General features: G+C 55.9%; 1 protein-coding gene across 1 annotated transcript; it reads right to left on the bottom strand.

Annotated features, from left to right (window-relative positions):
- Positions 1-26,979, bottom strand: COL1A1 (collagen type I alpha 1 chain). The gene is made up of 51 exons (XM_074940648.1): positions 26,759-26,979; positions 24,315-24,509; positions 23,672-23,706; positions 23,526-23,561; positions 23,205-23,297; positions 23,033-23,104; positions 22,321-22,365; positions 21,912-21,965; positions 21,558-21,611; positions 21,175-21,228; positions 20,725-20,778; positions 20,228-20,281; positions 20,077-20,121; positions 19,719-19,772; positions 19,496-19,540; positions 19,100-19,153; positions 18,524-18,622; positions 18,391-18,435; positions 18,194-18,292; positions 17,625-17,678; positions 17,416-17,523; positions 16,834-16,887; positions 16,182-16,280; positions 15,756-15,809; positions 15,554-15,652; positions 15,001-15,054; positions 14,225-14,278; positions 14,064-14,117; positions 13,873-13,926; positions 12,888-12,932; positions 12,671-12,769; positions 12,057-12,164; positions 11,089-11,196; positions 10,572-10,625; positions 10,424-10,477; positions 9,874-9,981; positions 9,732-9,785; positions 8,614-8,667; positions 7,948-8,109; positions 7,731-7,838; positions 7,009-7,116; positions 6,339-6,392; positions 6,104-6,211; positions 5,569-5,622; positions 5,328-5,435; positions 4,773-4,826; positions 3,685-3,792; positions 3,306-3,588; positions 2,725-2,915; positions 2,346-2,588; positions 1-1,692 (listed from the first exon to the last, which is right to left on the bottom strand). Exons 1-51 carry the CDS (start codon positions 26,838-26,840, stop codon positions 1,546-1,548), a joined length of 4,365 nt encoding a protein of 1,454 aa, XP_074796749.1. The 5' UTR covers positions 26,841-26,979; the 3' UTR covers positions 1-1,545.

Here is a 26,979-nt window from a genome sequence, read left to right as displayed (position 1 = left end):
ATGCAGCAGTAGTGGAAGATGGCGGGAGAGCGAGAGGGGACAGGAGTGTGCGTGGAAGAGATGAGGCAGCAGGATAAAGGAGAGATAAAGGACAGAGGGATGGGAAAAGAGAATGAATAGAAGAGGGAAAGCAGAACTGGAATCCACCTGCTTAACTGGAAAGATAGGATTGCACACACCTTCGTTCCCTTCCAAGGCTACTTGGATCTAGTTTGCGTTAGTTCCCGTCCTTGTTTTTAGGGTTTTTTTTTCCCTGTTTGTTTTTAAATAGCACCTTCAGAAAATTCACAAGTTGACCCTGGGCAGCAAAAGAACTGAGTTTCTGTCCTGAAAACAACAGTCCTATCTCTATAGCACCAATCGGTCCCTATCGCAGCCTCTCCATGCGTTGGCTTCGTGGAGTTTGAAACCACCAAAAAAACCAAGAAACGAAAAGGGACCTAGAACTGAAAAACATTAACACAGCGAACGGAAAAAAAAAAGGAAAAAAAAGAAAAGACAAAGTTAGCACCTTTGATTGAAACCTGAAAGCCAAGCCCCCTTCTCCACAGCCTGGTGTCAGTTTAAAAAAAACCCCCAAAGCAACTTAAAACTACTTGGAAAACACAGTTGAGAGGTAACTTTCCATACAACAATAATATACATTTGGAACATAACATTTTCTCTGCTTTGGGTATTATTATTATTATTCATTTTTTCCCTTCATTGTTCACCGACAAAACACTGGGTTTGCTTCTAAGCGGATTTTATCTCCCAGCTGTCCTGCTAAAAGCTCTTTCTGCTTAAGAGTCAACGCACCAAATGACAGATCTTGGCTGTTTTCCACCCTACTGGGTTTTGCTCAGGAAAACAATTACGACACCTGGATTTGACGTTTTTCTCATATTTATTTCTTTTGCCACCTGAACAAATGAAAGGAAAAAACCAAAAAGGTCCATTACACACGATTTTAAGTGCCTTCCTTTCAGTGGTATAAAAATATATATATATATGGTAAAGACACCAGCAGGGAGAGGTCGGCTGTAGGTTAATTTTGGTATTTTTTTTCCAACTCCAGGTTATAAAAAGAGATTTTTTGCATTGGCGGGAGAGGAGTAGGAAGGAGCAGGGAAGCAGGGTCTAAACCATTTTGGACTAGCTTAGCATCGCTCGTGCGGCTGCAGAATTTTCAAAGCAGGTTGTTGTGATTTGGGCGTTTTGGTAGGGTCGATTTTGGATGGGATTTTTGTTTTGACTGTGCAAGTAATGGTCCCAAGATATTACTTAAAAAAACCAGTAACCAAACCAACCCCAATCTGTCTCCAGGGATTTAAAAAAAAAGAAAAAATAGAACCATGTCAAGCAAGTGGACCCACTTCCTTCATTTTTTTGAAAAGTCATTTATTTTTGTTTTTTTGGTTTAATGCTTTTTTTTTTTTAATGGAAACAAAATAGTTTTAGAGATGATGAATAGAAAAAAAACACGAATTCAAGTCCATGTGAAATTGTCTCCTTTTTGGCTGTTTTTGATTTTCTTTCCGGGGGGTGGGGGGGTTTAGCTCCGGTTTACAAGAAGCAGACGGGTCCGATGTCAATTCCGAATTCCTGATCTGGCGCGCCAACGTCCATGAGGGCCACGTCAATGACGGGCAGGCGAGAGGTTTTCGTTGTCTTGTATTCGATGACTGTCTTGCCCCAGGTGCCGGTGTGACTCTGTGGGGAAGGGACCGGGAAAGGAAGAACGTTAGGGTCGCTGATAGACCCGCTCCTCGAAGCTGCAAAGCTGGCTTCAAAGGAACCTCTGCCCAAGCATCGGAGACAGCATTGCACAAGAGGTGGTCTAGTGATTAGGGTAGGGGGCACCTGGGAATCAGGATTCCTGGATTCTCTTCCCAACTCTCAGAGGTTAGAGGGGGCCCTGGGAATCAGGACTCCTGGGTTCTCTTCCCAACTCAGAGGGTGCAGGGGGCCCTGGGAATCAGGACTCCTGATTTCTCTTCCCAGCTCTCAGAGGGTGCAGGGGGCCCTGGGAATCAGGACTCCTGGGTTCTCTTCCCAACTCAGAGGTTAGAAGGGGCCTTGGGAATCAGGACTCCTGGGTTCTGTTGCTGGCTCTGACACTGACTCATGGTGAGATCTAGGGCAAGTCACCTTCCTGAGCCACCATATACGAGCCTGTACCAGCCTAGGGGACTTACACGGGCTGTAGAGAACTCTGCCAGTCATGTCCATGGCTGGAGAGACTGATTCACAGCTCTGCTCTGCCTCTTGCAGCTGGTAACCCCATATCACCCTCTCCACCCTCTCATCTCAAGGGCCTGGGGAGGCGTGGGTGCTGGCAGAGCCAAAGGCTGTAGGAGACTCACCGTGCAGCCATCCTCGGTGACTCCATAGGTGAAGCGGCTGTTGCCCTCTGCTCTGATCTCGATCTCGTTGGAGCCCTGGAGGAGCAGAGCCTTCTTCAGGTTGCCAGTCTCCTGGTCCATGTAGGCCACGCTGTTCTTGCAGTGGTAAGTGATGTTCTGGGAGGCCTCGGTGGACATCAGGCGCAGGAAGGTCAGTTGGATGGCAACGTCAGCTGGGTTGGATCCCTCGCCACCATATTCGAACTGCAGAGGAGAGAGAGAGAGAGACCCCCCAGCAGGAAAGCAATGTTAGTCCTCAGATCCTTTTCCCCATTCCGAGTCTCCAGATCCAGCCCCTTCTCTTCCCACCCTTCCCGCCTCGCCAGTCCCCTTAGCTCACCTGGAAGCCGTCACTCATTGTCTCGCCGAACCAGACGTGCTTCTTCTCCTTGGGGTTCTTGCTGGTGTACCAGTTCTTCTGGGCAGTGGTAGCCTGGGTTGGGTAGACGCAAGTCTCGCCAGTCTCCATGTTACAGTAGACCTTGATGGCATCCAGGTTGCAGCCTTGGTTGGGGTCAATCCAGTACTCGCCTGGCGGGGAGAGGAGAAGGACAAGTGAATGGGCGAATAAAGAAAGAAAGAAAGAAAGAAAGAAACTAGAAGGATGAGTGAATGGGGAAAGAAAGAAAGGAAGGAGAAGGACGAGTGAATGGGGAAAGAAAGAAAGGAAGGAGAAGGACGAGAGAATGGGCAAAGAAAGAAAGAAAGACAAGTGAATGGGCAAAGAAAGAAAGAAGGAAAGAAAGAGTGATGGAGGAAGAAAAGAAGGAAGGAATTCAGTAGTAATGGGGGAGGAGAGGGAAGAGGAGTGTGAGTTAGTGAGGGTGGCTAAAGGCAGGGCAGGATAAGGGGAGCAAGACAGGCCGCTACGAGAGGAGATGCTCAGTGAGGATGCGCCCAGGACGAGGCTGGGAAGCTCACCGCTCTTCCAGTCGTTGTGGCACATCTTCAGGTCGCGGCAGGTGCGGGCTGGGTTCTTCCTGGTGCCCTCAGGGCTGCGGATGTTCTCGATCTGCAGGCTCAGGCTCTTGAGGGTGGTGTCCACCTCCAGGTCCCGATCACGCATCACGTTGGCGTCGTCGGCCCGGTAGTAGCGGCTGTCGGTGTGGGCCTTCTCCTGAGGAGGCTGAGGCAGGAAGCTGAAGTCGAAGCCGCCGCTGGGTGGGCCTGGGGGACCTGGGGGTCCGGGAGGTCCGGGGGGACCCTGTCAGAGGAGGAGAGCAGAGCAAGTTGAAGGCAGGAAGCCCTCTCACCGAGCGGCCAGCAGATCCCAACTGCCTGAGCCCCAGAGGATACGTACAGCAGGACCGACATCACCGGTGCGACCACGTGGCCCTGGTGGGCCAATGGGGCCAGGGAGACCATTCAGACCATCTTTGCCAGGGGAACCAGAAGAGCCAGGGGGACCCTGTGAGGAAAAGACAAACACAAAATGAGATCCGTGGGTTCTGGAGAGAGGAAAGTGGGGTGGAGGCGTGTCCAGCTTGAAAGACAGGCCGAGGGAGAACATGCCAACTGTCCCATCCTTTCAATCATGACCCAGCCCATCACCCATCCTTCCACCCCTCTTGTCTGTTCCATCCACCCAGCTCTCTCATCTAGCTTACCTCCCACTATTCTTATCTGTCTCAGGAATTAATAGAGCACCAGTGACCACAGTACCAAGGACCGTGCTCCACTGGAGACTCACTCGGATCAACTAAAGCCACTGGAATCACTCTGGATTTGCCCAGGTCCAGCTGAGAACAGAACCAGGCCCTGTCCTCGCCATCTGTCTGGGAAGCCCTCGCCACACAGCGAGCGCTAGGAGAACCTTACAATGACATCTCCTTATGGGCGGTGTGATACCTACAGGAGGACTTCGATTGTAGAAGTGTCCATGTCCCCTGGATCATTTTTTTCCCTTCCCATCATCGCCTCTGTCTGGGACAGGATTTTCTAAGGCTGACCCACACTGTGCAGGGCCTCTCTTATTAAGGCACCTCCCTACTAAGGTGGAAGAGTAAAGGGTCAGTAGAAAGCAGCAGGCATCTATCCTGGGTTTCATGGCTCCTTGATAGCAGTAGGCCCATGGCCTACATGCCCAGTGCTTACAGGAGTCTGTGCTGTGTGCTCAGAGGCTACACTGATGGTTTTTAAACTACTGGCTACACTATGGTCCATATTCTGCCTCTTGCTGATATCCGTGCCACCCCAGATCGGGGATCAGGCAGGATCTGACCTTTAACAGGTGATGCCACGTGTTGTGTTGGACCCTGGCTTGAAAATGGTGCTTTCTATTTCATTCATGAGCTCTCTGCCCCCAGCCCGGAATTTCCCAAGGCTTCAGGCGTCTGCACCACCTGGGCTCATGAAGGTGGCTGTTGGCTTCACTGGGGTGGTACTTACCCTTGGACCAGCGGGACCGGAAGCTCCAGAAGGACCTTGTTCACCAGGAGAACCCTGCCCCAAACAGGAAAGCAAACGTCAGTTCGGCAACGACGCTGCAGCCAGTGCAGAGATGCTAATAAAACCATCGTGTCTATGAGAAACTCCCACTGGGCTCTGATCAGCTAGGCTGCTCCCGCGGCTGAAGCTCATGAGAGGGCATGAAACTCATGAGAGAGGGCAAACAATAGGGCAGGTTTGGAGGTTCTAGGGGGCAGCTGTTGGCCTGTGTCCTAAGATCAAGGGGCTGAGGTAACAGCAACAGGCCGGACACCTGGCTTTCCCAGCTGCTGTGTGGGCGAGGGCAGTTGTGAGCTGAAGGTCTAAGGGCAGCCTGAAACTGGGGCAGGCCAAGGCTTGCCCATCTCCTCATCAGGTGATGGCCTTCACTAGGATTCTCCCATGATTCTCTGGGGCAGTGAGGAAGAGGGTCCATACTCTTCTCTCCAGAGACCTGCTATGGGCTTGTCTCTTGGAGCCGGCTGTATCAGGGGCGCGGGAGGCAGCCATACTCACGGGAGGACCAGGTGGACCCTGGAGACCAGAGAATCCTCTGTGACCCTTCAAGCCTCTGTCACCGTGTTCACCAGTTTCACCTTTGTCACCGCGGGGACCTTGTGGGCCCTGGAAGAGGAAGCAGAGTCACCTCGCTGAGTGGCTGGGAAGGATGCCTCCCTGCCCCTTGCTCAGCAATGTTATTGCCAAGCCAGTTGCTTTTCCATATCAATAAAAAGCGGAATCTGAACCCATAACTTACAGCAGCACCACGAGCACCAGCAGGGCCAGCGGGGCCAGCGGGACCAGCAGGACCCTAGGAAAGGAAAGAGAGAGAGAGAAAGGCAACAGTTAGAGCATCCACTGGGATCATTAACGTACCCTTGTGTTCATTTCTCTGCATCGTAGCGGGGAGTGCGTCCTGTTGGTTAGAGCAGGGCAGACTGGGTGTCAGGACTCCTGGGTTTCATTTTCAGTTCTGAGAGGAGAGCATAGTCTAGTGGAGAAAGCAGGGGGGACTGGGAATCAGGACTCCTGGGTCCAAGGCCTGACTCTGAAAAGGAGTATTATCTAGTGGTTAGAGCAGCCAGCTGCTCTGCTTGATCCTGTCTTGATAACTGGGCTGATTATTTCATATCTCCCCAATTCTGTTCCTGGGGTCTATTCCCAGCTCTGGGAATAAGCATTGTCCCCTGGTTAGGGCAGGGAATTGGGAAGCAGGATTCCTGGGTTCTATTCCCAGCTCAGGGCAGGGCGTGGGTTTTATATTTAGGGGAATGTAAAGAAGTGTCACTTACAGTCTCACCACGATCTCCATTCTTGCCAGCGGGACCAATAGGGCCGGGAGCACCAGGGGCACCGGGAGCACCAGGAGGACCAGCTGGGCCAGTCTCACCACGGTCACCCTATTTCCGGAGAGGACGAGGAGAGAGGGAAGCAAAGCACCAAGTTAACGTTCGCCTGAAGTTCAACCCCCCCCTACCCCCACACCAATAAAAGCCTATTGCCATGACCCTTCGGGGTTCAACTCACCTTGGGACCAGCAGCTCCATCGCGACCAGGAGCACCTTCAGCACCGGGAGAGCCCTGAGGAGAAGCAGAGAGACCCAGCATTAGGCATGAGCAAGACAGAGGGGCCTTCAGTAAGAGACAACCGAGGAGTGAAAAATTAACCAGGAGGCCTGGGACAACAGCAAGAGATGGGTGAGGTCTAGAGATCAAAAGAGAAAGGGGCAGGGAAAGGGACCCACAGGGCTTCCATTTCTCTCTGGAACTGGCCCCTTCTCTGATCCCTCCTGTACTCAGCTCCTTTGGAAACCATCCCGTCCTGGGACCCTGGCTGTTCTCCCATCTCTCAGGCACTGCGCTCCGGGCATTGTCCCATTGTTCACTGGCACCAGCCCCTGCAGGAGGCCAGGGGCAAGGTCTGTCCTACCCTTCAATGGAGCAGACCATTCTGAGTGTTGGCCAGAGGCATGGAAAGGGTTAATCTCTCCTTGTCTTTGGTGCTGCTCCTGGTGATGGTGGTGGGGTCTGGAGTTCCTGATGTCGACAGGTTGCCTCTAGTGACTATCAGTAGGCCTGCAGGATTCCCCCCAGGGGCAGCCAGGAGACTAATCCACCCTGGCTTTTAGCACTTCTTGGCCTTGCCTGTGTTTGGGCAAAGGAGAGTCCTAACAAGACAAGCATGGTGGCAGCTCACCTCACGTCCAGCTTCACCAGGGGGTCCGGCCAAGCCAGGAGGTCCTACTGGGCCAGGAGGACCACGTTCGCCAGAGGAGCCAGATGGACCTTGTTTGCCAGGTTCGCCCTGGGGAGGAGCAAGAGAGAGACCAGCCCAGGTTAGAGAAGAGGGGGCAGTGCAGCTGAGACCAAAGAACCTGCTCGTGATGGGAGAAGGGTTGAATCCCCTCCCACTGCCACCAAATGACGACACAACCCTGTCCCAAACTGGATCCCATTCCCAAGGGCCTCAGAGTTGGGGGCTGGAGTTCTGGCTCCAGGCTCAGACAGAGCTGACAAGAAGGTCAGATCCAGGGGTGGTGATCTTCTGAGCACCCCTCAGATGGGAGGTTTGGCTCCAACATCCTCTTCTATAATAATGATAAGATCACAGGTCCCTCCCCGCTATTCCTCTTCTCTTATCTCGTGGCAAGAGCAGCTCCCCCGGACAAGGGGGAAGAGTCAAGGACTCCGTTCCTTGCATGCAGAGCTCCCAATCATGCCAGCAGTGAATTGTGCCCAGCTCCTGTCTCTCCCACCCATTCCTTGCCCTGCAAATGCCAGGAGAAGGTCTGAGCCTCAGCAGCTGGGCCGTGAGATCCAATCCTGCTTGGATCCTTTTTGGGCACGGGCAATGGGTTGAAGCCACAAGCGTCCTTTGAGGTCCGGCTTGAGGGCGTAAGGGTTCGGCCTCATACTCACAGATGGGCCAGGGAGACCAGGGAAACCTCTCTCGCCTCTCTGTCCGGGAAGGCCGACGACACCACGCTGTCCAGAAATACCCTGTGGGCCTGGAGTACCAGGTGCGCCCTGGAGGGGAGAGAGAGATTCTGATTACAAACCCACCCATCTTGTTCTGGGGCACGCGCTCCAACGACACCTGCCAAGGGGCCCGAGGTAGGACTGAACGGGTACTTACAGGGGCACCATCGGCACCAGGGGAGCCCTTCTCACCAGAAGGTCCGGGTGAGCCAGTGGGGCCAGGTTCGCCAGTGCGGCCAATGGGGCCAGTCTCACCACGGGGTCCCTTGGCACCTTCCTTTCCGCTGGGGCCTGGTGGGCCAGGGAGACCAATGTTTCCCTGGGAGAGAGCAGAGAGGTGAGGTCAGGCAGCGAAGCCCAAGACTTTGAGAGGCAACCCCTCTCCAAGGGGTGCTGATTTATGACTGCCAGCCCCCTCCAGCAGAGGGGAGAGGAGACCTGGCTCCATGCTCCAGCGCCACCATGGGGCAGACAGAGCCACTGCTGGGCTGCAAGTGGTACCAGGCTACCTGGACCATCAGCCCGCAGGAGCCCTCATTACATTCTGAAGCACCACGGAAACTCTGTGGCAGGGCCTTGGTATTCCTCCTGCCAGCTCCACCGCTCCTCATGCCCCTCAAGGGTCCCGTCTCCTCCCCGTTTGGCTTCCAGGCTGCCCGCTCTTGACGACGACCATCCCCCATCCTCCCCAGCTGCTGGAGGCTGGCAGTCCCGTGGCAGATCTCCCACCACCCTCTCCACCCCTGCCAGCAGGGCTCAGTGCCCAATGCCGTCGGCCCTCCCCCTATGCCACCAGCAAGGGGATCAAAACAGAGATACTTACAGAGGGGCCAGGGGGACCAACTCTTCCAGCAGCGCCAGGGAAACCAGTAGCACCCTGCACAAGGTGAGGAGAGAAGGCATAAGTCCCACGGCTCTGTTAGCCACAGATCTGTGCTACAAGCCCTGCCCAAAACGCTGCCGTGCCCATGGGGTCAGGGTGAGAGGGAGAGTCGTCATGGCAAGGTGGAAGGTCAAGGCAGCCCTAAGAGGCTGCCTGATCTTCCAGATATGTCTTGCCCCTCAGGGCGAAAGCCAGCCAGCTCTGGACAAAGAGACATTCTCTGAAGCTTGGGTGGAATTTTAAGTCTCCAGACATTTAGTGTTCATGGCTAAAGGGAAGTGGCTTAAATACTCAGCCAGCTGTGGCCCCTGGACTGCAGGGCTGCTTCAATACCATGGCTCGTTGCTCGTTCACAGAGCAGTTTCCCTCCATGCAGAGAATCTTAAGAGGTCCATGAATGCTCAGGACACTACAGGACTTTTACTCGGGCAGGTGTATGGCAGGGACATGCTCTCTGAGCTGCAAAAAGACAGCCACGTTAAAATGATCTGATTCATGGGCAAGGGGCATTCGTTCTGTTGCCCCTAGGTTCTGATTTGAATGCTCTAGCCAGAGGGAAGCAGAATATTTCTCGGTCCAGGGAAAAAGCTGCTCCAACTCCCAGAGGGATGGGAGGAGGGATTTTTTTTGCATTTTGCTACAAACTCAGAAAGCAACCCCCTTTCGGCTCCCAAACTGCCTCTTTCCCAGTGATGGGGGAGAGGGGGGGAAAGCAGGCCCAGGGCAAAGGCCGTGCTGGAAAGGTGGGTTCTCACATGCTCCAGCTGGGGCGGGTGGGAAAGAAACCTTCAGCCAAATTTTGGTGGGATAAGCCGAATCAGAAGGGGAGTGAAAACTGCCCCATGCAAACCAGCGAGCGATCCCATGGGGGACTCACCAGCTGATTGTCAGCCCAAGCCAGTCTGTAACCGGCCAGGAGCTCAGGTAATTTTCCCCAGCACCCCGCTGACTGTGTATCAAGGTGCACGACCATTGTTGCTAAGAGAGGGACATTTTGCAAGGTGGCTCCCATCCCTGGCAGCCCAGAGGCTGAGCACCAAGGTGGAGGAAATACTCACAGGGGGTCCTGCGCTACCACGAGCACCTTTGGGTCCGGGAGCACCAACAGCACCCTGCAAGAGAGGAAGGAGCAGGACATCAGAGGTGGGAACGGAACACTGGCCGAACGGGGAGGGATCGGGGCAGTGGAGAGTCACTTACAGCGGGGCCAGGAGCACCAGTGGGTCCAGCAGGGCCTGGGGCACCGGCATCGCCCTTAGCACCAGCATCGCCAGTTTCACCTTTAGCACCAGGCTGGCCGTCAGCACCCTGTGGAGGAGAACAGAGCGGAGGGTGAGGGGCAGCGTCCCTGCGGGGAGCTCGCGGAAGTGGGAGTGGACAGTGGCCGGGGCATGGTCCTTCTTAGAACAAACACGGGCTGAGGAGACTAGGCTGTCGTGATGGGGAAAGCCCCGTTGAGCCTGCATGGGAGCCAGAGGATCACAGGACGTAGGACTGGTTCTGTTCCCCATCGGAGGCCTGGTGTAGGACAACCCGGTGACTCCACGGGCCAGGGATGAGTCCCATCTCCGTACGCACGGACAGCGCTCCCAGTATCGCAATGGTAGGATTGCTTCCGTCCCAGAGCCCTGGGCTGCATGGGATTACCCCCGTAGCCCGCCCCGCTGAATACCATCCTCCCGAGGGAGGTCTGGGTGAGGGGAGGAGTCACTGGGGCTAGTGAGAACCACCTCTTAACCATCATACTTACAGGGGGGCCAGCGAATCCAGCGGGACCAGGTGGGCCGGGCTCACCACGATCTCCCTGGAAGAGAAGGAACCAAGAGAGACGGGGTCAGCGAGGAGAGGGAGAGGTTGATCTTTGCCTCTGAAGCCAATCAGAGAGGAACGGTACTTACGGGAGCACCACGAGCACCAGTGGGACCAGAGGGGCCGGAGGGACCAGCTTCACCCTGCGCAAGGAGAGAAGAGGGAGGAGGATAAGGCTCGGGCCTGGCAAACCAGGGCTCTTCAGAGGTGCCTCTGGGGTGAGGCTAGCTAGCTCGGGGGTCACTCGCGAGATGTGGGGAGAGTGAGAAGTTGCCTCCTCACTGGAAATGGGGGACAGGGATGCAGGAACCCCCCTAGGCACAGCCCTGACTGGGCAGGCCGGGACTGTAGAAAGCATTCCCGGGGGAAGCTGATGAAGCCCCATGCTTTCACTGGGTGGATCCAGAGGCACCTCTGCATCCAATGATCAGCTGGGGCCTTCCTCTCTGTCTCCCAGGAAACAGAAACCGGGTCGAGAGCTGCTGGGCACAAAGGGCACTGGCCTTTGCACGAATGCCAGGGGCCCGCGACACCAGCTCAGGTGCCCGAGAGTCACTGCCCTGCTCCTTCCAATGGGACAGGGAAAGGGGGCGGGGCGATCCTTACCTTGTCACCAGGAGCGCCAGCTGGGCCGGGGGGACCAATGGGGCCAGTCAGACCTCTTGGGCCATCTTTGCCAGGAGTTCCATCAGCACCCTTGGGACCTCCGTCACCCTGGGGAGAGAGAGCAAGGCAAGGTTACCTTCTGGTTACGGAACACGGAACAGGGTGGGGGCTTGTGCCAGCTCTGGGGTGTGTGTGTGTGCCCGCACACATACAATGCACCTCTGTGAGTGATCCGTGTTGTCCCCCTGCTTCTCTTCATGTCACAGTGCCTACTCCATGGAAACCCACCTGCATTCCTGCTTCCCCACCCACATCCTCACCCTCCGTTTATCTGCCCTGCACTGGAAGACCTTCATGCCAAGTGTCCGGGCCATGAGCCAGTCAGCTTGGCCAATGGAAAAAGACAGTGCAGCCTCCAAGTGCTGGCCATGTTAGCTCTCCAAGCCATTCAAGCTGGTGGAGAAGACCTCTTCCAAGGGCATAACTAGGCCATGTGGAGCAGAGACCCCAGCAGTGTGCTGGGCAAGAACCAGGGCACTTTGCTGGACTCCTGGAAAGACACACACGGCAAGGCCCGGAAGTTCCTTGGTTTGGGTGGGGGTTGGGGTTTGCTTTGGTCTAAAGCAACTGTTGGACGAGGACATCTAGGCCTTGAAGTGGCTCAGGCATCTGGCCTACATAGACTCCCCAAGAGCAGAGAGGAGAGGCAGAGGAGGCGGGGGACGGAGCTGGAGCTGGAGCAGAGAGATGAAAGAGGAGCGGAGGGGGACGAGATGGAAGGGAAAGGGGGGCGAGAAAGGCAAGGAAGAAGGGGGACACAAGGAGGTGGAGAAGAGAGAAGGCCGGAGAAGAATGGAGAGGGGAAATGAGGCGTCACAGACTGAGCATGAGCAGGGAGATCTGAGGCTTCTCCATGGTGAAGACTGAGGGTCGCTTTGCTGGTGGGCCTTTGGGGGGCTCATACGTACTCTGTCACCCCTGGCTCCAGGCAGACCAGCAGCACCACGTTCGCCGGGCATTCCCTGCAGACCGGGAGGACCTTGGTTTCCGGGAGAGCCAGGAGCGCCAGCATCACCCTAAAGCCCCACAAGGCAGAGCCGGGAGAAAAAGAGAGTCGGGGTTAGAAACAGAGCTACTTCCTCATCACAGCAAAAGCCGCCCGCCTTCCAGAGAGCCGCCAGCCGTCCCCCATTCTCCGGTGCCAGGGCAGGCTGCCCCTGGAGCCAAGCAAGACCAGGCCATGAGTGCTGCCCAGGCCAAACGGGGCCTCCTGGGCCTTGGGCAGAGAGAGGAGAATCCTGCAGCAGTTGCAGGACTGGGGCTGTCTCGATGGGGGAAGATGGAGTCCCCACTTCTTGCTTTGCACCTGGTTCAAGGCAGCTGCTGGCTGGCTGGACACCGAGCCTCAGCCCCCTCCAAAGCAGGAGGAGTGTATCCCACTGCATATCCCGTTCCAGAGCCTGCTTCCCCTGGACACGTCAGAGGCACTGATTTTCCCCTGGTTTCCCCTCCCATTTCTGGCTGAGCCTCCTTCGCCCATCATGGCGGAAGGAGGAGGAGGAGGAGAGAGATAGGTACATACCTTAGCACCATCGTTACCAGGAGCACCGTTACCACCACGTGGACCCTGTGGACCGGGTGCACCTTGGACACCACGCTCGCCGGGGAAACCTCTCTCACCCTAAAGGAGGGAGGAGAGAGAACCGAAACTGGTTACAGCACCATCCAGAGGGGCAGCAGGCGAGAGAGATGGAAGGGTAAGAGATTGCTTATAGCAGAGAAAATGAATCGCAACTTACTCTTGCACCAGCTGGACCGGGGGCACCAGTGTCTCCGGGGGCACCCTGTCACGGGAGAGAAAGAGAAAGCAGAATTAGGGCTGAGGGCTGGGAAAGGGGCATGCTACCTGCTGGAGAAGCCCAGATGTTGCCCCTGAACTGGCTGAGGTGGAGCAGTGAGTGGCCGGGGAGGGGGACATCTGCTCCAACCCCCTCCATAACTAAGCACCAAGCTCCATCCTCATGAGGGCCAGACTCTGCCTCTGTCTTTCCACCACTGGAATTTTGCATGGATTGTCCCAGTTAGAGACGGGAGAGCTGTATGGTCCTGGAGCACCGAGTCTCCTCCCAAGCAAAACCAGGGCATGATCTCACCCAACAGAGGATGCATCAGCTATTACATTGAAACTACACTGGCTCTTAGCCGAAAGGCTGGTCTTGGGCCCCCGGGCTGGATATCTGGACTGAATACAGAGATAATCCCAAGTGGCCAAACTGAGATCTGGATCCAGAGTTCAACGCCCACCACGTCCCCAGCCCCAGTTTATAGGTGTTCAGATCCACGGCCGGGGCCCATGTCCACACAAAAGGCTTTTGGAGAAGAGGTTGGAGGCCTGGACTGAATGAGTTTCATGGTTGCTGTGGCCTCTGAGATGAGTTCTGGGGCCAGTAGAAGGTCTGACGGCGGCCAAGGCCCTGTCTGGAGGCAGCTCTCCTCATTCATCGGCTAAAGGGGAATCTGTTGAGTTTCATCACTCTGGACGTACGTCCAGCCTTGGAGGAACGTCTCTGGCTGGGGGGTGGGGGAAATGGGGCAGGAGCTCTACGGAAGTGAGAATGGCCATGAAAGACACTGAGCAAAGATGAGGGGCAGGCAAGCAAGGGAATGGGCGCCCGGGGACAGGATCTGTCATGGAGGCACCTCTCCTTGGCTTCTGATGCTAAGTGGAGCTCTTCTCCTTCTTTCAGTAAACCTCACCCACCGCCATGGTTTCCTGGCACTTACCTGCTCACCGGACTTGCCAGATTCACCAGCTGGACCAGCGGGACCGGGCAGACCCTGGGAGGGGAAGAAAAAAACCCAAGAGTTGAGATTTCCTGGGGGAAGGGGTGTATGTGAAAAAAATGGAACAAAATATGATTGATCAGGAGGCATTTTCCCCCCTGTGATGGGGCCTTTAATGGAACACTCCTCACCTGGAATCCAGGAGCACCTGAAGGCCCTTGTTCACCTCTCTCTCCAGTGGGACCCTGAAAGAGGAGGGGAGAAAGTCAGGAAGGATCCAGTGGGGTTCGGAGCAGTGTGCTCCCCGACAACCCAGCACAGAGGGCAGGAGCGAGAAAGCGTTCATACTCACAGCTGCGCCAGGAGGTCCCTGAGCACCAGCTTCACCATCTTTGCCAGGAGCACCCTGGGGGGAGAGGAGGAAGAGGTTAAAAAGAGCTTGGCGCAAATGCTGAATGAGTCTCAGAAGGGAGCAGGGCATGAGCGTGGGGAAGGTGTGGCGACCCTACAAGGTTCAGAAGCAGAAAATCTCAGGGGGCTTCAAAAGTTGCCCTCATGGGTTATGTAGTTAACCTGCGGAACTCATTGCCACAAGGTATTAGTAATGAGGAGAAAAGGGCATAAGGGATATAAACCCTGCCCCAGAAGTCCAGGGAATAAGCAATTCTGTGGCTTAGGAAGAACCAGCCACCATAGTCATGTCATCCCAATGCAGAAGTTTTTATATGTTCCACTGAATTTTGTGGTGGTAGGCCAGAGCCCAGATATTGGCTAGATGAATCATAGAATATCAGGGTTGAAAGGGACCTCAGGAGGTCATCTAGTCCAACCCCCTGCTCAAAGCAGGACCAGTCCCCAATTTTTGCCCCAGATCCCTAAATGGCTCAAAACCCTGGGTTTAGCAGGCCAATGCTCAAACCACTGAGCTATGCCTCCCCCAGTCTGGACCCCAGTCTGCTCTGCTGTGGAAAGCCCTATACTATCTAGGTCCGTTTTACTGTCATGGTAAATTGTCTCTTTCTCATCTTGAAGGAAAGAGGCCTCAGGCTGGCAAACTCTCAGCTGGACCCAGCCCTGGCTGCGAGAGACAGATTGTTAGGGGCCATCAGTACCAAGGAAAATACGTACAACAGCGCCAACGGGTCCGGGAACGCCTCTTTCGCCGGGTTTGCCGGGCTCGCCCTGAGAAAGGGAACAAAATGGCTTCAGTGAAGGAACGCGGTACACCCCGGGAGCAAGCAGCGAAGGGCTATCGGGGATGGTTGGCTCTTGTGTGGCCCTAGGATGCAGCCACAGGAGGGCCTGAAAGGCGCCATGACAGGAAGAAAGCGGGGCTGGCCCTGTGGTAGTTTTAGTGATGCTCTAGGTTGCCTCCCATGACCGCCCCAGCTCTGTCTTTCCTTGTCATCTCCCCTCCCCATGGTGGGATGTCTCCTGGGCCGCCTGTCTCTGCCTGCAGATAACCCCTGAGGGAGAGGTTCCCAGAGTGTCCCCCCCCATAATGCCCCTCTTTACAAAATGGTACCCAAAGTGGCCACTTATCCCTTGTGCTTTGTATGCAACCACTCCCGGGCGGCGGCCAGGGTGACAGGAAGTCCTGAAGGCGGCCATTTTGTCACGTCCCCATCACTGGGCTGGGCGACTCACCCCGAGTATAGGAGGGGCGCAAGCTGATACTCACAGCAGCACCTTTAGGTCCAGGGAAACCCATCACACCAGCAGGACCTCTGGCACCGGGTGGGCCTGCGGCTCCAGGGCGACCATCTTGACCAGCGGGACCCTAGTGTGGAGGAAGCAAAGGCACAGTTCAGAGGAGGCCGTTGTGAGCAACGGGAGAGGAGGAGGAGGAGGAGGAGGAAGGGCGCTGATAAACCACGACTTACAGTGGGGCCGGTCTTGCCATCGGGACCGGGGCTACCTGGGCTTCCAGTCAGACCCTGAAAAGGAAGAAGAGCTGGGTTAGCCATGGGGCATCCGGCCTCCTTTCCTGTGCGCGAGGGGTTGGTGGCCGGGGCCAGAACAGGGTAGGATGTGGTGGGCGAGGGCGGGCAGGGCAGCCGATCGGTCGCTGCAGGGGGTGGATGTGGGGTGGCCTAAAACGCCCTCCTTCCAGAATGGAGGAAGAGGGCAGTTGCTCTAAGCCGGCTGCACCCAGAGCGCTGGCCCCAGAAGAGGCCGGGGGCAGGGGGTGGGCAGAGAGTTCACCTTGAGATGGCGCTTGGCAGAAATAACAGCAAGATTCGGCGGGACTCCCCGGGCAGCCCCTCCATCCCACTCAAAACCATTGCCCGGCTCCTCCCCGCTCTTACCTTGGCACCGGGCAGACCAGGCTCGCCAGGACGTCCAGATTCACCAGGGGATCCTTTGGGACCGGCAGGGCCAGGGGAGCCACGTTCACCAGTGGGACCCTAGGGTGGGGAGGGAAGCAGGAGAGAGAGGTCACACACTGCGGTGGAAACCCGGATCGCTTCTTCTCACGGGCACGGCATAATGAGCCAGCAGGGACCCACCATGTCACATGACAGAGGAGGGTGACTAAATGGCACCGAGTGGGCACTGGATGGGCACTGAAAGGGCTTTGCCAGGGCTGGCCACAAAGAAATCACTGGGCTATGCCATGGGGTGAATAACCCTAGCGAAAGGGCCATCCTAGCATATGCACCATGTGGAGACAAGCCAATTCCCACCTCCAAATCCAGAACGCGGGGTGTAAAGAAAGGGGATGGGGCCAGGGAGCGGCTGGGTAATAGACCCAATCCCACAGGGTAGAATGCACCGCTCCCAGAAAGTCCCCCTGACTCCCCCTTCCACATGTTTTAGCTGCTCCCAAGCCCCTTGCAAAGGATGCCCAGGTGGAAGCCTGGCTCCGAGTCCTTTGTGTATTTCAGTGTGGCGGACATCTGAGCCTCTTCTGTCTCTCTCACATTAGGAGGGAGCAAACGACCGGAGACTGGCACCTACCTTAGGACCAGAAATGCCATCAGAGCCAGGGAAACCGCGGCTTCCGGGAGCACCCTGTGATGGGACACAAGAGAAACCAGGGAGGTAAATGCCCATGCAGCCAGCAAGTAAAACAGGGAGAAGGTCTGAATGGAAAGGGAGCTTCACAGAACCCCCAACCGAATTCCCCTCCCCTCCTGGGATTGCAGTAAGTAGGAACGGGCCCTAGCTGCCAACCTTGGGGGTGAAAATTTCAGGGGGATGGGGACTCCAGGGGATTGGTTGGGTTTGGGATGGTGATGGGGCCGGACTGCAAGTTCAGATCCCACTGTGATCTGGGTCTGACCTCCTCCCAGAACCTGGGCGTGTGCCAGGCTGGGATTTCAGGTCAGGCCCCTTATGGGGCCAGTCACAACATTTGGATCTGGATTTGGTTCTGGGTCCAGATCTGAATTTCCCATCCCAAGATTCGGGAGGCGCTTGGATCACTGAGAAAGTCGGTCGGGACCCCTCTGTGTCCAAGAGACAGAGCTCCAGGTCTGACCAGAGGACAGCACCATGCCAAAGAGCATGAGCTCCAGGGGGCAAACAGCTGCTACTTACACGTTCGCCAGCAGGGCCGGGCAGACCAGCAGGGCCGGGCTCACCACGGGATCCTCTCTTGCCTTCTTCACCAGATGGACCAGGGGGGCCTTGGACACCAACAGGACCCTAGAGAGCACAAGCAAGTCAGAGTGGTGAGTGTCTGCCTATGGCTAGCAAACCAGGCTGTAGGCAAAGCTCCTAGCAGCCCCCGCGGGGCTGGTACTTACAGGTTCTCCCTTGGCACCAGCATCTCCCTTGTTGCCTGGAGCACCGGGTTCGCCCTGAAGGTAGAAGGAAAGAGAAACGAATTCATATCAGACGTCTCCCTGCATGAACAAGGGCTTAATGCTGCCTGCCATCTATGTTGCACCCTCAACCCCTTTTTGGCTCCAGGAGGAATGGCAGACACAAAAGGCTCGGCCCCATGAAGGGACAGAGAACTTCGACATTCTGGAGGGGAGGGGAACTGTGCTGGCTGTAACCCAGGTCAGAGGATCCCCGTGCCAGGGCGGAGGAGAGACGTCCCCAGCGGAGACAGGTGGCTGATAAGGCACAGAGGGGTGTAGGGAGGTGCTTGCAGCTGCAGAGCTGCAGAGGTGAAGGCTCTTGAACTGCGAGTGGCAGTGCCACAAGGACAGTCAGAGAAGGAGCCGAGGGAGGGGATGCGTTGGGTGCTGGGGTCAATTCACAAAGCATGATGGGCTCCTTCCAGGCCTGGCGCATCCCTGCCTAGTCCTGGACGGGGAAGAAGGCCAACCTAATTCAGCGGCGACGGGGAAGGAGGAAGGATACTTACGCTGTTACCCTTGGGACCAGGAGCACCGCTGGGACCCTGGGGTCCGGAGGGGCCACGAGCACCGGGGAAGCCAGGAGCGCCAGCAATGCCAGGAGCGCCCTACGGGAGGCAGAAGAGATGGTGAGGCAGCTGGGGAAAACTGGCTCCCAAGAGCCGACCGGCTACAGAGGACAGAGGGGCAGGAGACGGCTACTTACAGTTGCACCTTTGGCACCAGGTTGACCATCGCTACCAGGGTTGCCCTAGGAGAGAGAAGACAAGAGGAGGGTTATCACCGGAGACAACAGGGCAACGAGCAAGAGCCGGGAGGGGTCGTGCAGTTCCACTCACAGTAGGGCCGGCAGCGCCAGCGGGGCCGGGGGCACCGGGCTCACCACGGGCGCCCTGTGGGCCTTCACCACCGCGACCGCCTTGGGGACCAGTTTCACCCTAGAGCACAAGAGAGGAGAGAAAGACCAGTGAGCACAGTGGCTGCTGGGAGACACCCCCACACCCACGCTCCGCGGAAGCCATTTGCCCTCAGGCCTGACCGGGCTCTGACTGGAACCGAGCTGCTCCATCCCTGCGGGGGGACTGACTGGGGCCTGCTAGCTTTCGGCTCGCCCTGTTTCCTCAGAAGGCAGCTGCGAGGCCTTCGGGGACGACTGGGCACAACAATCGTGCTGTTGTCAGACCCGGGGCTTAGCAGGGGTTGGGGTCGGCATAAGGCAGAGATGGACCCGCAAGGATCCTGACCCACAGTTTGGTGAGGGTTATGGGGCCAGGCCATCTGGACAGTATATTTGAACTATGATGAAACCTCAAGATGAAGGCTAGGATCAGCTTCCGCCCAAGCCGGCTGCGGGAAAAGCTCCTGCCGCAGCAATGGGGGGGTGCCCCCCGGTGAAGAGGGGATCATGTCCTTACCTTAGCACCGACAGCGCCAGGGAAGCCAGGGGGGCCAGCGGGGCCAGCTGGACCCTAGGTGAGAAGGAAGCGGGTTAGAAAGTGATAGCAAGGAACCTCCGGGGCTGGTGGGTTCTCGTCACAGCAGCCATCTTGGCTTCGGCCAGAGATCTGGGCTGTGTTTTGACGTGGGTGGGAACAGAGGCTGGAGGGAGGAAACCTTCCCATCCGGGCATTGGCCAGTTCCTGAGCGGGGCTGTGCTGGTGCCACCCTTGGGGCTCAAGCCAGCAAAGCTCCAGGAGGGGAGCGATCTGGGGGTCGCTATGGCCAGTGCCTGTGTGGCCGTGCCACCCAACAGCCAGGGCCCCGCGGCTGAACCATCTCCTCTCAGGGCAGCGCGAGGTGAAAATACTCACTGTGGGGCCAGCAGCACCTGGAGCACCGTCGTTACCGCGAGCACCCTGCCGGGGAGAGAGGAGAGAGGCACTGGTTACAGACAGGTTGGCACAAGACCCGGAAGCCGTGAGATGAGGAGCATGCTGCACATTGGAGCTATCCCAGCGGGCGTGGCCCAGAGGGGTACCACCGGGGGGATGCTTCAACGTGCCCGCAGCCCAGCAATGCAGCATCAATACTCACAGCGGAGCCAGATGGACCAGGGCGGCCTCTCTCGCCGGGAAGACCACGGGGCCCCTAGAAAGGAGGAGAGACGTGAGTTCATCTCGAGACGCCACCATCATCATCTGCACCCTGCCCTCTCCCCCAGCTCTCCCACCCCTGCCATGCTCCCCAAACCCTGTGGGGCTTCATGCTGGTAAATCTGCCCCCTCTGCTGTCTAGTCCGTTGGAAAACCAAGCGCTCCGGAGAGCCAGCTCGACCCTCCCCACAACCCCGATTCTTGCTGCTCCCATAAGCTGAATGCCTGCCCCTGTCACCACCTCCTAGTCCAGACTCTTGCTGTCAGTGGGAAGCAGAAAGGCGTGACAAACTACTCACTATTTGTCCGGGAGCTCCGTTCTCACCAGGGCTACCAGGCTCACCCTAGAAGGAAGACAAAGCCAGAGTCAACGGCTGGTTCCCAAAGGGGACAAGGAAACTTTTAAGGGAACAGAGAGGGCCAACGTGCCTCGTGGCAGAGGGACCTTACCTTGGGGCCAGCTGGACCGGTATCACCCTTAGCACCATCAAGACCGCTGAAACCCTGGAAGGAAGGGGAAACAGAAACACAAGTGTCCAGTGATGAGGCTTAGGAGAAGGCACTGTCGTCCCAGGTGGAGGCATGACTGAAAATCATCTGGCTTTGCAACAGTCCCTCACAATGTGCCTGGGGGCAGGAGGGGGGTAAGGCCCCATCTGTTTGCCAGCTGAGTGGCATGAGAAGCGGGGAATTCCTCCAAGAGGTGGCGTGGACAAGGGGCTCCATCAGACCCCTCCTGGTAGAAAGGAAACTTCCAGAATCGCCTTATGATGCGGCCAGCTGAGGGCACTGTGGGGCCAGCTCAGATACTGCTTATGTTTCCACCGGGGCCAAGGGCTGGTGAGAGTGTGCACGCCCAGACAGCTGCATCTCCAGGGCTTTGGAGCGGTAGGGGGACACCTTTCCTTTTCCTTTTCCAAGTGTAAATAACTAGGGAATCAACTTACTCTGTGACCCTTCATGCCTGGCAGGCCAGCAGTTCCGGGCAGACCACGGGCACCCTGGGGAAAGGAAAATAAATGATTTAGAGACAAGGACACCAGTGACACCCCACATCAAGCCAGTTACTGCAGAGGGGAACCCACCACCCCAGGCAAGGTTGGATACTTGGGGCATCCATGGTCATGACCATCTCTTGCTGTAATCATGACTCCTAGCCATTGACAGTGGTCAGCTTTAGTCAGGACTGGAGCCAGAGCTTGCTAGAGCCAACCATCTTCCCCAGTGAATGGTTGTCATGTGAAGTAAGCTAAGACCACACAGTGAGACCAAGAGGTTTTGGGCAGGTTTCCCAGCCAGTGCTTTTCAGCCATGTCACAATGATGATGCTGGTCAAAGGTAAAAACCCACCCTAACCCGAATTCTACGGGGGGAACCAGACAGAAAGGACATCTCACCTGGGGGCCGGGAGCACCACGCTCGCCAGGACGTCCGGGCTTTCCAGCTTCACCCTTGGAGAATGAAGAAGAGATGGAGTCAGGTCAGTAGCCCACACAGCTTGTTTGCAGCAAGAACCAATCAGATGCTAAATGCACCAGGAAAGGGACCTAATTCTTCGCAAAACCCTATCTGGGGAGAGGTCCCGTTTTCTTTTCTCTCAGTTTTTCAAGGCATCATGGAAGCCAAAGCCCGACCTGGCTCCTTCTGCTTGCAAGGAAGGCCATGTACCCAACAGGCTTAGCACAACTATAAATATCTGGCTAGCAAGCAAGGCTATCCCCTGCATTTTGGGGGGCAGGGAACTTCTCTAGAGGGACTTTTGATCTTGAAGGACACTTACATCATCTCCGTTCTTGCCAGGTGGACCAGCTGGACCACGGGGACCCATGGGACCCTAGAACAGGCAGAAGAAACGTGTGTTAACATTCTGAGACTGGGCAAGACTTTCCCATTGCCACCCCTCCACTAGCCATTCACCCAACAGGACTGGGCCTGGTTCTTGGCTTGGCTAGAGAAATCGCATCCCCCGATGAAGTCTTTTCCGCAAAGGTAGGCCAGGCTTTGCATCAGCTGCCCCCAAGTGGCAGAAGAGGGAAGGTGCAAGGAATTGTCCCGGGCTGGGGCCGGGAGATTCAGCGTGCAACCCATCCCGTTACCCAAATGAAGAGTGAGAAGACGATTGACCATGACTTACAGAAGCCCCAGGCTCTCCAGGCTCACCGGGAGGACCTTGGAAACCTTGAGGACCCTAGAAGAGTAGGAGAAGAAGGCAGGTTAGAAAACGAACATAACCGCATCCAGCTTGCTCACGCATCAGTCCGATTTCCCTCCGCTGCCGGCAATGGCTGCCTCGCACGGAGCATCCGTGTCCATCACACTCCATGGTGCGAGGTATCTATCGCCGACCACCAGGAGGGAGCCAAGCCCACTCTACTCCCCGGCCCCAGGCAACTCCCCTTCCCTTCGCTGAGAAGGTTTCTGGGAGCTGAGGAGCCTGAAAGGGCACCGGTGGTAGCTTGTTCCCAAAGGGGGCAGTTACAAGGTGCTGGCTGAGGGCTCAAATGGGCCATGTTTTCTTGACAGGGAAGATGTGAGGTACTTACAGGAGAACCGGGAGGGCCGGGGAGACCGCGGGGACCAGCTGGGCCCTGGAAATGAAGAAGAGAGAGAAAAGAATAAGTCAGGTGAGGAGATGAGCTGGAGCAGTCGCCATGCTGCCCAGGCCTGGCTACCCCTCCAACTCGGTTTTCGGTGACCTCCTCTTTTCCAGCAGGCCCCTCTCTTCCCTCGCCACCCGCAGCCGCCTGGCTCGGGGCTGACTCTCCCCAGCACAGACCCTGCCGCCTCTTGCTGATCTTTTACTACCCCTCCCCTCCCCTCGTGGACGGAGCCCCTGGTGACCCCTTGAGGTCCTGATCCACGGAGCCACCTACAAAGAAGTTCTACTTGGGGAAGAGAGCAAGCCCCAGGTCTCAAGCTGTCCGAGGATTAAGGCAAATTCAAGTATTCCTTGCCGATCCTGAGTAATCGGGGTGCAGCTGCCCTAGGAAAACATCGGCCCTGACCAGCTGGTGGTTATGTGCCTGCCCCCTGGAAGATATCTGCCACCCCCCCTGCTCCGCCTGACTGATGCAGCGGGCCTGGTGCGTTCTAAAGCCAAGCTAGGCCAAGCTAGCTCCTGTTTTTCCTGCTATGTAACTCCCACTCCACTCCCTCCCCTCCTTTCTCCCTAACGTCTTCTCCTGTTTCAGTCCTGGCCATCAGGCCGGCCCCTGCCCCTGCCCCAGCCCCTCGAGGGAGACGCTGGACACTCACCATAGGGCCGGGCATGGACAGGCCGCCAACGGATTTTTCGTCATAGCCATATGCCAATTGAGGTGCGAAGTTCTGCAGGAGAAAGAAAGAAGGGAAAGCCGGTGTGAAAATACTGCACTGCATTCATCCCGTGCTGGGGAAGAACTGAGCGAATGATTGGAACCCAACTCACTCCGCCAAGGCCTGGAGGTCCTGGGGGGCCTGGGGGTCCAGGAAGACCAGGCTGTCCGGGAATGCCATCTCTACCAGGTGGGCCTGGGGGTCCCTGCAAAAGAAGAGGAGAGAACTCAGAGGTTAGTACTGCGGTAGCGTCATCCGGGCATGAGACAAGGCAGGGTAACAGGACTCGGTCGCAAATGTCCGTGGTTTAAAAGTTTTCTGGACAATTTTAAAATTCTTTAACACGTCCATGGAAGTCTTTCCCCCTCCCTCATCCCCATTTCTTGACCAAACTCCAGCGCTCAATGGCCAAAGCATGGCTGGAGAGACCTACCCTGTCTCCTCTGGGGCCAGGTTCTCCTCTGGGTCCCTGGAGGGGAGAAGAAAGAGGGGTGTTTAGAGAATTAGCATGGAGAGAAAAGACCCTTCAGAAAACAACAGGGAATAGGATTGTGTAGGAAGACTACGGAGAGTCATTACCTCTACTCCAGTGGCTTCTGGGTAGACAGGAGAGGCTGCGGGGAGAAGGACAAGGGGTCATTTAAAAGGAGCAAGTCATGTGATTATCTAAAACCCACCCTCATGCTGCACCCTGCCCATGGAAGCCAACCCAGATGCCCTGGTATAAATGACACCAAAACGCGCCCCCTTGCTGTACCTACATAAGTAACATGGTTGGCAGAAAGATGCTCAAATGTTCTACCTGCAAAAGACCTGCATGTCTCACTCTCTGCCTGTCACCCTGCCCGTGATGCATGCTAAGGAGAGGTCATAACTGAGTCCACCACAGCTTATGCTGGTCCACTGGGCACCTCCTCCAAGAAATAATCAGTCCCGTTTGAAATGTCTCTTTAGAAAGAAATGCCCGAGAAGCTCAAAGGAGAGGCGCAGGCTTGCTATGTCTTATCCGTGGTGCCACAGCTCGGGGCTCTAGCTTCACCAGGGGTGATGATGGAGGTATCAGGTCTCCAGGCTAGGCTCTGCTGATGTCTCCAATCCCCCTCCCTGTCTCTGCATGTGTAGGAGGAGCTGATTGTATCTGGTGCCAGCATCCCCTGGTTCTTAGCACCTTATATCAGGCTAGATAGACAGACAGAGCATGCACACGAGCGTCAGTCAGTACCCTTTGTGTCAGGGCAGATGGGGCAGCATTCTCCAAAGGGGATCTCAGCGTTGGGGCAGTTCAAGGTGTCTTCGCAGATCACCTCATCGCACAGGATGTTGCCGTTGTCACACACGCAGATCTGGCAGGGTTCAGGTTTCCACACATCTTTGTTGCTGTATGTTAGTCCGTCCTGTATGCAGTTTACAGATGGAACTAGAGAGACAATGAGAAACGGGAGCGGGGGTGTCAGGAGCGAAAGAACTGAATCAGGACCCAGCCCAGAAGCTGGAGGCGAGGAACCCCCAAGCCAGGGACAAAGAGGCTGATCGGACTCGATTGCTTTTTTATCCAAAGGTTTTTTCCTTCCGCTCCAGTTCCCGCAACGCAGGCCTCCCCCGCCCCTTCTCCTGGAACCTTAAAACACTCATCTGCTTCTCATCAGCTCAGCTCCATGACATAGGAAACAGGCCAACACCGCAATAACTATTTCCAGTGTCTTTGGAATTTAAACAAAACCTGCGGCCAGTTGTTACATCCAACTGTAACCTCAGCTTGCTGGAGCCTAGGCCAAGCCAAATAAAAATGCAAAGTCTCCTAAAGGGAAGAGGGCTGGACTAGGAGGGGGCGGTGGAGGGAGGGAGGCAGGGGTCCAGAGACAAGGGGTTCTGTGGAGGGGCAAGGAGGGGGAGTGAAGTGTTTTCTGTCTGTTGCTTTGGGAAATGGGATCAAGTGAAAATGGTTTGGGCGGGAAGGCGAACGAGAGCAGGGTGGGATGCAAGGCCAGGCGGGCCGGGTTGTAATTAGATTCAGTATTTGACACATTCAGGCAGGCAAGGCCGGGAGGTGGTGGCGATGGATCGGACCCAGGAAAGCAGGAGGTGGACTTAATAAAGAGAAGCATGTGATGGGGAATAAAAGCAGGCCAGCTGTTTTTCTTAGCATGGAATTATTTTCACGCAAGTTTCAGGTTTGGTAAAATCTCGGCATCGTTTGCCCGCAGCGGGGAGACAAACGGGATAAACCCTCCTCGCGTGTGAAATCCTGTAGGGCGGGATCACGGCTGACAGGCCAGATGTTTCTACTCTGTCGTCCCCAACTTCTCATGTCTAGTTTAAATTATTGCTGGCTGAGTCCCTGGGAGCCAGCGGTTTTGCAACAGGAAAGTGCCGTGTTGACACCCGCCCGGAATGCAACGGGGGTGCAGTCAGTCACTCCGCCTGTAGGTGGCAGGCCAAACCTAGGTATAAATGCCTGCAACAGGATCTCATTAGGGGTGTTACTCCTAGCATGCGGGGGCTGCGGGGGGGGGGAGTTTGCTCAGCAAACCTATTCGACTGTTGACCCCGGAAATATAGCCCCTTTGGTGAGCACTGTCCAGCCCCAGGGCTCCCAATGGGCCCCAGGGGGCGGTGATGCAGTCCACAGAGGGCTTTGCAGGAGCAAGGCCAAGTGATGGCCGCCAGAGGTCGCCATGGGACACCCCCCCTTCACATCCCCACACCATGAAACTTCACTGCAGAAACATGAATCCAGGTCCTTAGCAGCCAGGAGGTTTTGTCTGTGAAGTGATGTCTAGACTCCTGCGCTTTACAGGCTTCTAAAACATTTCCCTTATGAATCATCTGAGACTTTTCTAATTCTTTCCTGATGGCTTTTGCAGGTCAGAAAACTCCAGCCCTGGGCTCGCTCCCCGCTCCCTTCACTTTCCAAGGCACACAATGGCTTTTCCATAACTGGCTTCCCCCCTCCCCAGCCAGCCTTATCTTCCCTCCCATGACAACTCCTCCCAGAGGCTGATTGTGCTGCTCCCCCCCCCCCCGGCCCCCAAACTTGGCAAGGAATCTCAGGGCTTCTAATTGATCCAACTTGTCTGCCCGCCAGAGGCATGTTTGAAAGAGACACAGACCATATGAACACGCCCAGTTCCCTTCTGCAGCTGGTTAACTTTGCTTGTGGAAGGGGATGTTTTCCACACCGAGCAGCTTCGGGGGGGAAGAACGAACATCAACAAATACTTGATTTGTCCACTCCCACTTTATAAGCAACACATTCAATCCCCTTCTGACCTCCACCCCCACCGCCCCACCAACACACAATTCCAAATGCTCTGTAAAGGTTGAGAAATTCTTGCCAGCACCCCCACCCCATTGGAAGACACACAACCCTTTAAAAAACAACATTTCTCCCCATCTCCCCAACCTGATCTTGCAAATGCAGTTTCCTAACGAGAAAAGCATGCAAAATTCCCATCCAACTCTTGCAGGGCACTAGGGTTCGCAATCCCACTCGAGAACGTGAACAGACTTTTTCTTCGCAGCCCAGTCCAACTTTGCATCCCTCTTGCTCTAAAGCGCAACGTTACATTCCCCCCCTGCGCGCAAGCAAAGCTGTTTAAAGAGAAAAGGCATTTAGGTCGATCGCTGTTTCTCGTACAGAAAGTTAGCGAGAAAGTTTTTACTTACTGTCTTCTTCTTCTTGACCTTTGGTGAGTAGTGCAGTTGCTGCTATCAACAGCAGTAACCGAGAATCCACAAAGCTGAACATGTCTAAATATTAGACATGTAGACTCTTTGGGCCCCTTTGTTCTGTTTTAGAGTCCAGTCATACAGGGATGATCTGACTATGTAGTTCCAATCCAGACCCCAGCAGAAACCTCCTACTGACTCTCCAAGAGCCTAGGTTC

This window comes from Natator depressus, chromosome 27, assembly GCF_965152275.1.
Source record: "Natator depressus isolate rNatDep1 chromosome 27, rNatDep2.hap1, whole genome shotgun sequence".
Taxonomy (NCBI): Eukaryota; Metazoa; Chordata; order Testudines; family Cheloniidae; genus Natator; species Natator depressus.
The sequence above is the reverse complement of the archived record's forward strand: the minus strand, read 5'-3'. Positions and strand labels throughout refer to the sequence as shown.

Excerpts from the sequence above, each read along its gene's own strand:
- COL1A1 (XM_074940648.1), bottom strand. The coding sequence starts at position 26,840 with ATGTTCAGCTTTGTGGATTCTCGGTTACTGCTGTTGATAGCAGCAACT. Across the intron at positions 18,623-19,099 it reads CTGGCGCTGTCGGTGCTAAG|GGTGAAACTGGTCCCCAAGG; the intron begins GTAAGGACATGA and ends CTTGTGCTCTAG. Across the intron at positions 12,165-12,670 it reads CTGGTAACGATGGTGCTAAG|GGTGATGCTGGCGCTCCTGG; the intron begins GTATGTACCTAT and ends GTGGGGCTTTAG.